The 13678-nt window shown below is 44.8% G+C and overlaps 1 protein-coding gene across 1 annotated transcript; it reads right to left on the bottom strand.

Annotated features, from left to right (window-relative positions):
• Positions 1–6344: 6344 nt before the first annotated feature.
• Positions 6345–11279, bottom strand: metrn (meteorin, glial cell differentiation regulator). The gene is made up of 4 exons (XM_086303351.1): positions 10962–11279; positions 9876–10309; positions 8487–8546; positions 6345–8066 (listed from the first exon to the last, which is right to left on the bottom strand). The coding sequence occupies exons 1-4, from the start codon at positions 11066–11068 to the stop codon at positions 7753–7755; spliced, it is 915 nt and encodes a 304-aa protein (XP_086159477.1). The 5' UTR covers positions 11069–11279; the 3' UTR covers positions 6345–7752.
• Between the last annotated feature and the right edge of the window lie 2399 nt (positions 11280–13678).

Here is a 13678-nt window from a genome sequence, read left to right as displayed (position 1 = left end):
AGGCTGGAGAGGCATTAAGAGGGAGGAGGGAAGGGGGCAGGAGAGGGGTGCACAGAAGAGACGAGCCGTGCACTTTAGAAACCTTGAAGAATTAGGACTGAAGGCTTTGGAGAGTCTGGGTGGCTGCAAGAAAAGGGGGTTAAAAAAAATTGTAAACGGGTCCTGGTTGCATAACTATAAAGATGAGAGGGAAAGCAAGATTTCATAAATTGAGCTTAAGCTGGGTGTGCTTCAAACAGCCGTGCTAAATGATGATAGAGTGAGTGTGGAAGACTGGAGAGGAGGAACGGTTACAGTACTGGTGAGAAAGACGGGAGGGAGGCGGCTCAATGAACAGGAGTGAGTGAGAATGAGGCTGAGTGTCGGTGAGGGAAGGAGAGAAGGGCAGACCCTCTGCGTTCCCACACTCAGCAGGTTCCCACAGTAGACCCAGCTAATCCCTGTCTTAATTGGGGGAGAATTCCAGCGCACATGTTCCCCTGGAATGAGCAGGGAAACTCAGGGAGCATCTGACACATCAGACAAGCTGCAGCGGCTGAGCTGATGCACAGTGTGCCAGTGCACTCTGTTGGAATATAAACACACCGCCCGACTGTCAGCACATCTGATGCATAAATGCTTTCACAAGTTACACTTTTTTTCCCCCTCCCCACCCTTTTCACTCCGTCCAGCGCGAGAAGTGTTCTCGGCAGCCACTTAGCATCGCTTTAACCACATTCCAAGAGTTAAAATTGTGATTTTATGAATGTTAAAAGCAGGCGTTGGTACTTCAAGACTTTCACGCTTTCAAATGTTTGGGTTTCACTGAATTCCAGGAGCAATTTTTAGTCACAACAAGTTTCTGTGTTACGTCTCTGAGTTTAAGGATGTTTGGCTGCTGGTGATATTGTTGAAAGGAATACACTGAAGCTCCAGTTTGGACTCGGGAGCTAGACAATGCAATAGGTCTAGGCTGCTTCCCATGATACAGTGATGAATGTTTCTTTTTCATTCAACCGTTTTTTCTCAGCATGTGTTTATACACCACTCTGCATTTAATCGTTAGTTATTACTCATCTCTGGTTCTTCTCCACAGTGTGTCTCACCCCCAACTGGTCTCTCTGAGCCTTGTTTCTGCTGGAGGTTTCTTCCTGTTAAAATTGAGTTTTTCCTTCCTACTGTCCCCTAAAGCGCTTGCTCATAGGGGGTCTTCCCAATGTTGGGCTTTTCTCTGTATTATTGTAGGGTCTTTACCATACAGTATAAAGCACCTTGAGCCAAATAAATAAAATAGTTAAAACTGAATTGAATTATTGCTATAGCAGCAGAGGTATGAGAAGTGATTATGTCTCAATATCAGATTTCAAATACATTTATTTGCAAATTAGTCTTCATTTTGTTACAATAAGAGAAACAGTGGTTGGAGACCGTGGAGTGACCAAAATAATGGGTGACTGACTGTATTAAGGCTAATGATTATACAGGTGGAGGCCAATACAGGCAGCTGTAAGCGATGTCTGTCTGCGATGCCTCACCTCAGCTAAACTGATAACCAGACCTCCCGACTGGGTTTGTGATGTTGGTACCTGTGGTTGGAGCATTCTTAAAGCAACTAACTGACAGGTGGTCTGACTAAATAACAATCTAAATAAATCGAAATATTTGTTCTAGTTTTGCTGAATAGTATTTTTTTTGTACATTAGATTAATTACAGTAAATAAATGAGGTCTCTGCTTCTTTTTTAAAATATCACAGTAATTAACTTCTTTAAAAATCTATTGTTAGAAAGTATCATGGGTTTTTCAGCTAGCTTTCAACTAGCGAAATGCTAGAAGTGCTCATAGTAAGACTAGTATAAGATGGTAAGACTAGATTTTAGTGAAGGATTGTACGTATGAAAAAATGATCACTTGGTACTAGACTCAGTGTTTTATAATGAACCCCCACCACACACGCACACACACACACACGCCTTTCTGCTGAAGAACCTGTGCTTTCTGCAGGTTTAGTTTTTAAAGCATGACGTTTACATTCACACCTACCTTGCATCGTGTCTGGCTGATGGTGCAAAGGTATTAGTGTAAGGAGGCTTTGAACTTCTCTGTCAAGCTTTGATTTAATTTTTTTCCCTCATTTTAATCAATACTCAGCTGTTTCTGCTTGTGGAACACAATCGACCCCTAACATGAAAGCGTCTGAGGGTGTGCACCACTATTCTCATTTTTTGGATTATTTTGTCTACTGCCTCTCACGTGATGGCCGGCTTCACCCTTCCCTCGAGGAAGGCTGTTCTGAACAACTATAAACACCATTCAACTTAAAGAGACGACCTTCTGACTTTTAGCTTTCCAAATACTAAAACATAGAAGATGTAACATTATGTATTAATATGCCCTTATGTTAAAAGCTGGCTATTTTCTGTGACATGCAGGACAGAGGTTGGAAATCAAAACCTTACACCAAAGCTAGAGAACCTCGAGAAGCAAGACAAAACGACAATTTTTCATTATTTTTTGACTGATATCGACTAAATTTCTGTGTCAAGCTACTTGTTTTTCCTCAGTGAAAATAGACAGGTTTTACAGCCCTGTGCACCAAATGTATCTGCTGACAAATCCTGCCTCGAAGCTGTGTTGGGCAAGAGAACATTGCAAGGAGATACTAGTAACACAACAAAACTGCAGTTTCGCTCCTGCCTACCTCTTTCCTTAATAAACAGTTCGAACAATAGGTATAGTGCAATACGTCTCTGAGGAGGTAACCCAAGACAGCTACTCCACAGAGCAAGATAACAGGCGAAAAAAGCCCAAAACAAAATAAAGAGCAAAAGGAGAGGCAGGCAGTGCTGCGCTGCAAGATTAGATGGGAGAAAGATAGAGTGGGTGGGCACTTTGTGAGAGAAGAATTCAGCTAATCTTCTGGGGAAGTTTCTCCCTTTTGTGTTGACAATCAGAGAGGTTTTTGTCAGAAAACCATAATCCTGTTGGTTAATTGGGAGCGTTTAAAGGCCTGGCTGAAAACAGGTGTATTTGTCTTTGGTGGGTCGACCCTCTGTCTGGAGTTTGTTATGAAGAAGGCTGACGTCAGCTGCACGAGGAGGAGAGACAAAGACATCAGTCGTCCTCGCCTAACACCGAATTCTGCTGCTATGTGAGGTTATTCCAGGAAACAACTGTGCAGAAATGCAAGTCACACCTCAAGCATGATCGCATCATAGTGAGAATATTTCAAAAAAGGACACTGTGATGTCATCTGCTGCTTGGCGCGCTCTGGGTTTGAAACTGTAAGGCTGTCTTCCTGTATAGACTTCGTGCCATAGGACACCAGTCTCAGAATAAGCCTCAAGTGGCCATTTGAGGAACTGCAGTTATTAGCTCCGGCGCTATAGTGATTTGAATTCAGATGTGAATTTTGTTCAAGTGCAGCAGAGGATGAATCCTAATCAGTCCATCTGCCATGTTTCTCGTCTTCCTTGAGCACTGAGTGACCCTAAGTGGCATTATTAAGGTGTGATGTCAGTGTGTGGAGGTTTTTGTGGTTGTACCCCCTGCCGGCGATGTCAGCCCCAGCTGTGTTCAGCTCGACGCGGTGCTAGCGAGCCTTCGCTGGAGGGGGTTGCAATTCATTCCCTCTGTCTTTTCTTACAATACTTTCTTTTTTGGCGGGAAAGCACCAAAGACGCTTCTTTGACCCAACTTGTGTTTCTTTGCGGCAGGGCCCGCCTCCAACCTCATACACCATGTCCACCCTGTCTTGATTGATTTTCAGTGCACATTTTGGAAGGGATTAAAGCCATCTGCAGCCTCTCGAGGAACAAAGGGTGCTACTCGCTCTCCACCCTTTAGCACTTCAGAGGGATAACATGGGCAGAAAAACATGCTCTTGCACTGCTATACACTTGTTCTCTATTTTGCTTTGACCTCTCAACCCACCCAAACTGCCTACTCTACGTTTTGTCTCCCAAATGTCGCTCCGCTCTGTGGACTTACCAGTTTTTCCAAAGTGCTCAGTGCAGAAAGATCGTGATTTAAAAAACACTGTTGCATGTTGCTGTAGAGGTTTTTCCATGCGTATATCAGCATGGCATGAAGTGAAGTTTCCTTTTGGAAATCACCTCTTCCAGCTGTTACGGGGTGTTATGGGAACAAGAAATTGTCAGCTGGGAATCTGGGAAGCCAAAATGTGGTCATAGAAGTCTACAAGGACTCATCCTCAGCTGGTGCCGAGCTGATGGAGAGGCAGCAGGAATCACAACCACCGAGTCAAACAAAGAGGTGGATGGACCAAGTTTTGTACGAGCTAATGTTCAGTTACCGTGAACTATGGAACAACCATTTGCATCTGTGGGAAAATAAAGCACATTGAAATCCCTGGCTGTGTCTTCATCACTTCTTTGACCACCTAACGTGTGCAACAGTGTAACTCATCACCTCAGCTTATACACCAGATAAAAAATGTAACAGCCTTTGGGATAGAGGCCGAAGAGCTTCAGAGGTCATTTAAGAGCCTTCAGCGCCGTTTGGCACAAAGAGACTGAGGTTTGAGATCGCTGTCAAGTGTGTGTCAGAGCATCGCAACCACTGTTTTAGATCTACGACAGCACAACAACCAGCAGCTGTGGACCCAAGTTATGGAAAAGATTAGATGACGAACCCGTGAAAAGACAGCTCCAGCGAGGGAAAAAGGATCCAGATGAAGGATTAGTGTGAGAAGCCGCACTTAGAGATCTGGCAGCGAGCGTACCGAAAGTTTGTGTAAGAAACGCAGCTGATGATCTGGCAGTTACACAACCACAGAGAGAGAAGCAAAGCTGGTTTCAGCTCTAATAAATAGCCAAAAACAAAACAAAGAAACAAGAAAAAACTACGTTATAACGCCGAAAGCAGTGCTGTTGCATATATTTAGGCCTTATGTTGCGATTGTGTCAAAAATCCCCAGAATCATTTCACATTAGGAAAACTGCAAAACTACCTCCGGGTTTATTATTAAGTTTGATTCATCCTCAGATTTTTTTTTTAAAGCTGGATAACAGGAAGAGCTTGTGCTGAGCCTCAGCAGTGGGTGGGGTGTTCTGCTGTGCCGTGTTTGGGCGCACCTTTCCCCCCGTCTGCACTCTCATCTCTGGAGCTTTGTCTCCGGCCACTTCCCTCTAAAGTCCGCACCCTGGAACACTCTCCCACTGCTTTGGATTCTCCTTTCTTGAGTGCTTCCTGCTTTGCTAAGCTGAGCATTGAAGGAGTCGCTGCCATCAAAAGAGGATATTTGACGACAATCCCCAAAGTCTTATTGGGATTTTTTTTCTGTTTGTGTGCATTTAAACTGAGCAGTGTAACTGTGTTGTGTAACTGTGTCCTTTTAAGGGGTTCAACCTGGGGTCACAGACAAGTGACAACAATGCAGGAAATTGAGCTTTGTCAAAATGTCACATGATGTATAGGTAGGGAATATAATTTGAGTGCTCTTTGTTTTGGCTTATCAGCTCTGCAGCAGTAAGCTCAGATGGACTGAAGGGGAGGGGGCTGAGTATTTTTATGTGTGTGTGTGTGTGAAGAGCCTGGCAGCTCGAGGCCACCCAGCCAAAGGATGTTATAAAGGGGCACTGAGGCAGTAAATGGTCGGGGAGGCTGGAGGTTCACCCACATCAGCTCCTGAGACAGTGGCGCCAAACCTGTGCCTTTCTACGGGAGTGCAGCCAGACATGGGAAGCATTCTTTTCAATTAAACTTAAGCACCAGGTTAATTCCCCCAGCTGCTCTTTTCCACATGGCTTTACAGCTCACAGTAAATCTGAGAGTTTTCTGGAGGTGTTTATGCAGCAGTGATCACAGTGATTCCTCATCTATCCATGTTCCAAGCAACTCGACCTCTGAGCAGAGTGGAAAACACATTGATTCAACTGTCTCCTCGTGCACACGCGGTCAGGATAAAGCAGGCGACTGTGTGGCACCTCAGCTCAGCCGGGCCTGCCGTGCCACTCCCTTAATGGCAATTTATTGCTTCCTGTCCTAAAAACGGGAGGCCGAAGACAACAGAATTCTTCTCGCTGTTTTTCGACCTTCCCTTCCCTTCCCTTCCCTGTCCAAATACCCTCAGGGTCCCAAACAGTCCCTAAATCTCTCCACCCTTTCAGGCCCTCTCGCTCTCTTCGGCCACGCCATTTGTTCTGCGCTTTCAGGAATCTGATTCATGAGCACTTGGAGTGACTTATGTTCTGAGAAAAGGTAGCCACGGAAGAAGCCTTACATGCTCTAATGGAGGCTGACCAGTTTTAATGATTTGGTTCTAAGAGGATTAGGGAGCACGAAAAGCTCAGTAGAGTAAGAAAACCTTAAAAAGTTAAAGAAAAACACTCAAACACACACATCTGAAATCTGTTTTTTTAACAGAATATTTTAATAACACAGACAAACATAAAAATAATCCACAATACTGAGACAATACTTTTTTCATGCTTTTGTTTCTAGACTTTCTTATGAACATATTTACAATCACATTATATTCACATTTACACACAAAAATGGCAGTGTACGCATTAAAGGCATACCGTGTCAGCAGATTATGGTCATTTGGTACGAACCCCTCCTCCTTGGTGATATAGTGCACATCAGATCATTCTTTACAGAACTCATTTCACACATTAAATGCATATTTTATTGTTTTCTTGAGCTAACCTCGTCCAACCAGAGTAATGTCCTTCCAATGAGAGGTTTTTTACTTTTATCATCAGTGTATGAAGTTTGCTGATTATAAAGAGTCGAGTAGCATTTACTTTCCATCAGTATGTGAGAGCAGAAAGCAGAACGCGATAGGACAACAGTCAGATTTACATCTGCTTTGGCAAGACTCAAGCAGCTTTGCTCTTTACGTTTAAATACTCTTCAAAATCAAAGGCAGTCCAGTCAGCTGTAGTTTTGCAGAAATATTGCATGCAAATTAAACACGTCTTATCTTACATGACTTATAAAGTTTGCGTCTCCTCACGGAAGCAGAAACGAATCTCAGACAGGCTACAATAGGAAGGTGCTCTCAGCACTATATCGAGCTGTGAAACCTGCTTGGGTAGCCATAGCTTTGTTACTGTTGTACGTGCTCGCATTTATCTGAACATATATTAAATTCTCAGTTGTTTCACTATGCTACATATAGTTGCTTTTTTTTTTAAACATTTATTTGGTTTTCAGTGCTTGCAGCATCACACTTTCTAGATCATTCCCTTTCATTCAGTGCAAGTTGTTTTTAATGTTTCTCTTAGCGTGGACTTATATAATCTCCTTCATAAAACTAACACTGAAGACAAGTATCACATTGTCCTGTTATTATCTGATAAAAGACATTATGAATAGACCGCAGCAACACCTGTGTGGCGTACGCTCCACAGGATGTCAGCTGATAGCCTTGAGCTTTTTATAGAGCTTTTCTTTTTTTCCCTACGTTTCAATGCGATGACTCTCAGTAGGCCTGAATTAATGGAAAGCTTTTTCATCATTACATCATTTTACTTTGACCATCTTTATGGCATCACTGCTTAAGCTTCGTTTCAGCCGTGTCCCCCCTCAGTGTCACGAAAACCACTGGGCTCTTTGCAACAAGTGACCGCGTATTGCACTGAAATGGTGTCTGAAAAGTCCATTTCACTCCTCAGGCCTTTGGGAAGGCTACGCGAGCCGACAGTCGCCCGTCTCGGCTTCTTCCCGAACGTGGAACAGGGCTGAGTTTGGCCTGGCGCTCAGCACAGCTTCCAATTTTGCGTAGCAGACGAGCTGAGTTTTTGTCTCAGTCTACGGGCAGCTCGCATGGTATCTGCTGGGCTGCTTTGGCTATGGTGTAAGCCCTCTGGAAGTCCTTGTAGCGCGGAGCGCAGCCCAGCCAGGCCTCGCCGAAGTGGACTCGGCCGGTGAAAAGGAAGCTCCCGGGTCCGGGTTTGACGCCACACTGGAGCAGAGTCCTGATCTCGCCCCGGCTGCTCAGGCGGCTGTTCCTGGTGAACAGTGTGTACTTCTGGCGAAACACGCGGGTGGCGCTGACCTTGATCACGGCCGCTCTTAAGTTCTCGTCCTCCTCCACTGACTTGATGTTGCCTCGCACCACTGCAAATTAGGAGGATATTCAGGTTAACATTAAAGCTCATTTCCAGAATAATTATCCAATGCATGTTTTAAGCCTTGGTTCAGAGTCTGCGAGCTACCAACAGATAAAAATCCTTAAGAAGTCCCTGACCTGCGTACTAATCAATGAACTTTTGTTCAGTCAGCTCTACTTCTCCTCATCCCTTTACAGCTCAATCAGAGGCCTGCAGATTAGTCCACTACTCCTTCTCTAGGGGGGTGATGCTGGGGTTAGTCCACTATGGTGCCTGTGGGTGGGGGGGGGGGGGGGGGGGGGGGGGATTTGCTATTTCACCTTTAACCTTTCCTTTTTTTAAGGGAACATTTGGAGGCAACGTCTTTGAGCCAATCTCACGTCATTAAGATGCAGAGGTCTGGTTTGATGTATATGTAGTGACTTACCAAAATCACTGGTGCAAACAGCCATCAGAATCTCAGTGTTGTTGCAGGGTCTGCAGGCGTCTGGAGGGACAAAATAAAGAAAAGAAAGCTGGAGTCATTTGGTGACCTTAGACAAGACTCTCAACTCCTGAAAGAAACCTGTAGGCTAATGTGCTTGAAATCAGGCAGTGCATTTGCAGATCACATGCAGAGGAATGTGATCCAAACCATTAACTGTGCAAAAAAAAAACCCAAAAAAAACCCCCAGCAACAAAGGGGAGAAAAACCTGTAACAAACAGCTGCTACTTTTCCAGTTGGCAGCGGAGGTCCAGAGGAGCTGTAAGGTGTGAGGCTCTCCTACCCCAGGCCAAATGAAACTTCCCCCCGTAAAGCCTTTCAGGGTGTCTGCAGTCACATCTCATCAAAGCCTAGACAGAGGCCAGGGAGAGGGGGGAGGACTTCAAAGAAGCCCGATCCAACTTCTTAGAAAATCCTGTACTTTTCTGTGGAGGCTTGACAGCTTTTATTGAGAACTAAAAAATACTTTAAAAAATAGTTTGGCGCCTTACTAAGACACTAAGATTCATAGCGGGATTTACTGATCAGGCCCAGAAAAGCTTCAGACCAAAACTGTTTGCACTGATTCAACTGTGGAAAAAAAAAAAGTTCTGGCATTTTTTTAAAAGTTCTCCTTGTGGTTCTTTGGAAAACCTCTTGATAAATGAGATTCCTTCCTCTCCAGTCCACAGCACCCCCCACTTCCAAACCTAATCAGTGTGTGCCCGTGTGAGTGTGTGTGTGGAGGGGGGGGGGGGGGGGGGTAAACTCCTACAGACAAGAGGCAACTCAACAAAAGAGGGGAGCATCTCAGCTGGGCAGAGGCCTCCCTGTTGCCTAGACAACGGCAGTAATCCCAGAATACTCATGCGCCAGCCATTCAAAGGGCTCTGGACTCTGGAGAAAGCCCCACATACTGGGCTTTTGTACCCCTCCTCCCCACTTCACCGCTCCCCTTCTCCTACTTCAAACCCTTTGGGGGAAAAGTTTGGCCACTTCCTTCTCTCTGCACGGCCGTGGAAAGTCCATGCAGACCGCAGAGGCCTGTTCCCAGTTATGAATCATCCTCAAAGAGGATTTTATGGGGTAATAATATCGTCAGTGGTGAATCACAAACTCGCATCTGCCAATTTTACAGAAAGGAAACAAAAGACCTTTTACAGATTTAAGAACTGCATGCAGCTAAAGTACTATTTTGGACAAACCTGTGAACTTTAAGGTGTTACGCAGCCACTCATGGAGGAAATGTTGATTCATAAACACAAATAATATGAAGAAAGGTTCAAGCTTAAGCAAGACCCTCTTCAGCACCAACACGGCAGACCTCGTGCAACCTGCTCTCACCTACTCACCTTCAGTGCTAATAGGGTGGGAGTCCAGGGACAGGCGAGCTGTCCAGTCCCCTCTCAGCTCGTAGCGAAATGAGGCGATCCTCCTGCTGATGTCCTGATGCGGTGTAGCCTGCAGGAAGAGGGCCACCCTCTCCCCAGGCAGGCGGCTGAAGCAGCGCACCCTCGGCGGGGGGGAGGATTCCAGGCGGTCTCCTACCAGGAGCTCGAGGACCCCATCTCTCTCCAGGTAGAGCTGGGCTCCGTGGAACTCCTCAGAGGGCTTGACGCAGGCAGTGATGAGCCCAGAGCTGCTGCCGCTGGGGCCCACCACCATGGAGGGCAGGCGCGGAGACAGGGTGAGGCGCAGGGCTCCTTTGGGATAAAGCCAGTCCAGTGTGCCCTCGGAGCAGTGGAGAGAGATCTGCTCCACGCTGCCCTGCTGCTGGGACAAACCGCTGTGAGCAGGAGGAAAAGGGAGAGGAGACAAGGTTAAATAAAGTTTTTTTATGAAGTTTGTTCAGGCCAAACTTTCCTGAAACATCTGCACACAGCTGCAGGATGGAGGGAGAGGGGATTAAATGTGATCACTGCACATCAGCAATAAAAGTTTGATGTCTGGTGAATAAATGTCATTAAAAGTCAACTTTAGTTTCAGACAAGGCGCTGCCTACTGGCAGATCTGCAGAGATGATGACCCTGAGTGGCATCTACACTCAACTGTAGTGTTTAGAATTTATAAATATATGTAAAAAAATTATATATATATATATTGAATACTGAAAACATGTCTGTAGTAAAGAGCAGCCTCCAACAGCTGCACATGTGTATATTTTCTCCATGCATGTGATTTAATCTTTCAGTCTCCTGCCCGTCTGACCCTGCGTGCCTCCCGCAGACACCCCAGAGGCGCAATCGCAGCAGAGCCCCGCAAACATTTAAACTGCACCGCAGTGACAAGTCTCGACTTGTCGCATTCACTCAAACACCGACCACACGAACAGGAGGCACCTGTAAGCGTCTCTGAGCGGTCATTTTTAAATCCTCTTTTCCATCATGCCCAGTGAACACACACTCACACACACCACAGATCAAATGTGAAATACTTGCCTGCCTCTCCAGCTGCATTGGTCTTCGGAATAGTTTGAAAGGCTCACGTGGAAAAGGCAAAAAAGTAAAATCCACACTGCGTAAATCCAAACCCCAAAGCCGGGCATGTTGGATGGATGATGCAAAGTAAGGTGGAGGGGGAAAAAAGGATTATTCCAAACTGCCGATGTCCTAAATCTCAGTGAGTAAAAAAAAAAGTCTATAAAACAAATAATAATCTACCTCTGATAACCTCCATAACTTTGTACCCTCTTATCCTGATGCGTATGATAAGAGAATACAGCTTCTGCACTCTCCGGGGCCGATGTGAGCGTGGAGGTGCGGAGCTCTGAACTTATCCCCCCTCAGGAAAACTTCACGGACCAATCAGAATGCAGCGACAGAAACTTTAAACCACTCGCCCAGCAGAGGGGGCAGGGAGGGAGGTCTGACCCTGAGAGTGAGTAACTGTATGCAAGGATGGAACCGAGTAACAATTCACTATTGTGTCTGCATACAAGATACAAACGAGCTGGCCTGAGTGAGGAGTGAGTGTACAGAAAGTACTGCAGTTTAAAAACACCCCACCCCTCCTCCTCCACACACGACTGAGAAGTTTTATGACCTCCATTAGTTTCACTTCATCCTACATCGTCACTTCTGCTTGTACTTCATTTAATATTTAATATTCTAAATATATATATATACATATGAATAAAGTAAGTTTTTAGTGTATGTGTAGCTCAGAACAATGCTTTTACTTTTAAAGAAAGCTCTGCAGTTTTATTTCTCGGCCGAAGAACAGACACAACTCATGCGAAGTAAAAGTCGGCGGATGGATACAAATATCGATCATACCAAAGCTGGTTTTGTGTTAAATTTTCTTTTTTGGAAAAGAAAAACTATACCTCAAACATGCACCATTAACCTTTTGTGTTGACTGCAGTGCCTATTTTATTTATAGCTTATAGCACATTTAAACAGCAGAAGAAGAAGTGACCCCAAATCTTTAGCGACATGCGTATTTACACAAAACCCAGTTTCAAACTGCACGGAAAGCTGAAAGGTGTGTTTTGTTGTGTTAACTAATTATTGTAAATTTAAAAAAATCACAGGGGTCATTAAAATGTGTTTGAATTTGAAAATTAATGATGATTTATAGATTAGAAGTATCGGTATACTGGCCCTGTTTTTACTTGGCACAGCACTGACGTTAAGGTCAAATATTTAAACGAAGCGGGATAAAAACTTGGCTAAAAGAAACATAGAAATAACGACTACTTTGTGAACGAGTTGAAAAGCTTGGTTTTGTGCAAAAAAAAAAGAAAGAAAAATCCCACTTTGTGGTGAAGCCATGGTTGTAAGATTTAAGCAAACACAGAACATGTTTATTCAAAGTTATAATTAAGTATATTTGTCTACTAAAAGCTTTTCAGTGCTCTGATTTATATTGTAGTTCAACCCTGCCCTGGCCCACTTCAAAGACCTCTAAATGTGCAGCCAATATGTAACACCTACTATTATAGAAGTAAATATCAGTTCAAACAGGGCAAAAGGGCAGACGTGCAGAGTAGTTCAATAACGCTGCCCCCATTTTCACACATATATGATGGTGATGAAGATCTAGCCACCTCTGCTGGTTGTGCCCTCTGCCCTCACCGCCCCCCCGCCGTGCTTCTCTTTCATGTCGCGGTACTTATAACCAAATCAAATATTCTTTTGTGCCAGTGCTGCCATCCATCTCCCTGAGCGAGTAGCTTTCTGTGGAAGTGCATGCATTCTTGCGCCCCTGTGTGTGTCTGTGTGCGTGTGTGCGCGTGTGATAAATGTCTAGACCCCTCCGATGGAGTTATGACAAGGCCTCAGAGCAACACAAAGGCACATGTGCAGAAATCCAGCTGCTTTATTGTCTGTGGCAGGACGGAGCTTTTCTGTCTGTCGGGCATTTCAAAGGAGCAGAGTTTAAAGCACAAAGCGATGGTGGTGGTGGTGAGCTGGTGAAAGACACATGAATATATTTAGTACCTAAACTTCAAACTTCAAAGACGTGCCACTGCATCCACGTGTGCACAGTCAGGTTTGCACACTTCCACATGTACATGTCTGTTAAAACAAAAGCTACACACACGCCTCGTGACCTTGTTATGACCTCAGCTGGAGTTACATCCAGCCTGGATCACATTCAGCGCTTTTATGTGATGTGGCTATATGTGGTTTTCTTTTTTTCTTTTTTGATGTGCAGCACTAAAATAAAACCAACAGCGTGAAATAACTCGAGCTGTGTCCAAAGCTAAGATTTTGGCCTTTTGATTTTCATTCTGTCTCCATCACATATTTTTAAAGTAAGCACTTAACCTGTGCGGCAAAGATGTGGCATTACTCGGCACGCCGATTTCACAGGACCCTTGTGTTTGACGCACACAGCGAAAGAACAACAAATTACATAAGCTGCAATCAAACCGTGTGAGCGAGTTACGATTAAAGGTCACGTTGTGTACGTGAACCGACCGACCTGGTTGCTTCCGTCCTGCATCCAGAACAATGCCATCTTTGACTGTAATGAAACACTGCCTGTTTGTCCTCATACTTTAACCACTGAACCAGATTCCCGCAATGGTTCCTCTCCCTTCTCTCCCTCTCTCTGTGCTTCTGCTGCTGCGTTCTCACCAGCATGCCAATGTGAATGTCTTCAAACAGTGCTGTTGTATAGATACGAGACTTTGCGTGCATGTGTTAGT

The sequence above is a fragment of the Aulonocara sp. 'chitande type north' Nkhata Bay genome, linkage group LG8 (genome assembly GCF_057382095.1).
Source record: "Aulonocara sp. 'chitande type north' Nkhata Bay isolate Kocher_YH1m ecotype deep benthic linkage group LG8, A_spYH_male_GT1.1, whole genome shotgun sequence".
In the NCBI taxonomy this organism is placed as follows: domain Eukaryota; kingdom Metazoa; phylum Chordata; class Actinopteri; order Cichliformes; family Cichlidae; genus Aulonocara; species Aulonocara sp. 'chitande type north' Nkhata Bay.
This window is presented reverse-complemented; position numbering and strand designations above follow the sequence as displayed.